The 2,500-nt window shown below is 52.6% G+C and overlaps 1 protein-coding gene across 1 annotated transcript in view; it reads right to left on the reverse strand.

Annotated features, from left to right (window-relative positions):
• Nucleotides 1–2,500, reverse strand: part of usp54a (ubiquitin specific peptidase 54a) — a 79,500-nt gene that overhangs the window by 9,201 nt on the left and 67,799 nt on the right. The window contains exons 16-17 of the mRNA XM_042709639.1: nt 1,969–2,088; nt 1–137 (exon numbers count right to left, since the gene is read on the reverse strand). The exon at nt 1–137 is cut by the window's left edge and continues 98 nt beyond it. Of these exons, the coding sequence (XP_042565573.1) occupies nt 1–137; nt 1,969–2,088 (257 nt within the window). The remainder of the gene's footprint in view (nt 138–1,968; nt 2,089–2,500) is intronic.

Raw genomic sequence — 2,500 nt, forward strand, 5'->3', positions numbered from 1 at the left:
CTGCTGCGTCTCCTGCGTCTGCTGCATGCGCTGCTGCAGGCCCCGCGCTCTCCTCATGCACTTCTGCAGCCGGGCTTCAGCCAGTGTCCTGCTATGAGTGTTAGTGCCGCCCTCATGCATGGGAGGCCTGAGTTTAGCTACAACGCCCAACAGAAAGAAAAAACGTACAGAAAAAGAAGCAAAACACAAATAAAACACAAATAAAAGAAAAAAATACAAAAAAAGAGGATGGGGGGGTGTGGTGTGGCGGGAGGGGGGGGGGGTTTGGAAGGACGGGAATGAGCAGCGTTATGGGAAGACATGCATAATCAAAAGGAGACGAGGAGCACGAGGACGATAACTGAGAAGGGTGGAGCATGGAGCGACGAGTGGGTGTGAGGATGGGGGGGGGGGGGCAGACACCGGGGACGGAGAGGGACTTGGACTCAAGTGGCCTCCACAGATTTCTGTCCCAAATGCACGTCTGTTTTACACCAAAGAAACAACCATGGACAAAATTATAGTTGAAAAGGCGGGGGGGGGGGGGGGGGGGGGGGGGGGGGGGGGGGAGGGAGGCAACTGACCAACTTAAAAAATTAAAATAATGGATCATGTTCAGCGCTTGAACTTAAAAGGAAAACAGCGGTTGGAACTACCTGGTGAAGCGCATTAGTCTCTGTTTTTGTTAGGTTAACAGGGTGGGGGTCTAGATTCTCTTTTGAAAGGTGATCCGGCTGAAGAAAGCTGGCCTACTCTGATGGCGGTGCAGGGAGGAGAGGAGTGAGGCAGAGGAGGAGAGACCGGGATCATTCACTGGGGGGGAAGTGTGTGTGTGCGCAGAACAGTATCAGCAGTGTCAAACCAGAGGTAACACACTCGTACACAACACACACACACACACACACACACACACACACACACACACACACACACACACACACACACACACACACACACACACACACACACACACACACACAAGCACTCACTGTCACACACTGACAGGTGCATCTGCATAAATATACATACTTGCTCTTGCACACGCACACAGAGACACAAACACACACACACACACACACACACACACACACACACACACCAACAGGCTTGTTGACCAAACACACAGCGTCCAAGTGACACCACACTGTTGTCAAGACCGCTCTCTGGGATACTGCATGGGTTGCTATGCCAACGAACCCCCCCCCCCCCCCTCCCGCCCCTTTCCCTTTCTTCCTCATTGCCAGCTTGGGTGGTAGCCATGGAGACCAGTAAACTCCCTTCCAGCCTGCTCCATTTTCCTCCTCGGAGGTGCTGAGGGCCTGACCTCGTTCATCATGACCACTGGCCCAGCCCAGTGCTGTTTGGACAGGCTAGATTATTACCCCCCCCCCCCCCCCCCGTTATTACTCTTTGTGATGACAGAGTCCTGCTGCTCCAGCCTGTGCTGGCCAGAGATATACAGCGGACACAGACCGGTTTCTATGGCCACCGTCCATTTAAAAGGGCTGGCTGGAGAGGAAAAGCACTGCTCACACAGAGAGAGAGAGAGAGAGAGAGAGAGAGAGAGAGAGAGAGAGAGAGAGAGAGAGCGAGAGAGAGACCCAATAACAACTGTGGTGTCAGGGAACACTTGTTAAAAACACACACAAGCACACAAATGCTCGCTCCCTCACTCACCCAATCATCCAAGAAATGCAGATACACACACACAGCTTCGTTAACTACAGACAGAGACAGACACTCAACACACACACACACACACACACACACACACACACTGAAGGCTACTTACACACAGCTTCGTTAACTACAGACACAGACACAGACACACACACACACACACACTGAAGGCTACTTACACACAGCTTCGTTAACTACAGACACACACACACACACACACACACACACACACACACACACACACACACACACACACAACACACACACACACACACACACACACACACACACACACTGAAGGCTACTTACACACAGCTTCGTTAACTACAGACAGAGCGGCAGCCACCTCCCCGGCCTGCTCTAAGCGCAGAGACTGATCTAAGAGGGCGTCTGCGTCCGACACACACCGCTCAAAGCTGTCCCCTTTGCCTGCAGGACACACAGCAAAGCACAGAGAGACAGAGGGAGAGAGGAAGAGAGAGAGAGAGAGAGAGAGAGAGAGAGAGACAGAGGGAGAGAGGGAGAGAGAGAGAGAGAGAGACCTTGAGAGAGAGACCTTGAGAGAGACCACACACACACACACACACACACGTGCGCACGCACAGAGAAAAACTAGGCCGCGCCCACCACCTTATCAATGCAGAAGAAGCCAACATGCTTATGCCTATATCCCCTCACACACTCGCACACACACAAACTAAACACACACACACAGAAGAAGTGTGCAGACGGGCTTGAACACACAGGTGTGTAGGCGGTGCGTAACGAGACAGCGATGCGTAACGAGAGGGGGGTGTGTAACGAGAGGGTGGTGTGTAACCAGACGGCGATGTGTAACCAG

This window comes from Clupea harengus, chromosome 13, assembly GCF_900700415.2.
Source record: "Clupea harengus chromosome 13, Ch_v2.0.2, whole genome shotgun sequence".
Classification (NCBI taxonomy): Eukaryota; Metazoa; Chordata; class Actinopteri; order Clupeiformes; family Clupeidae; genus Clupea; species Clupea harengus.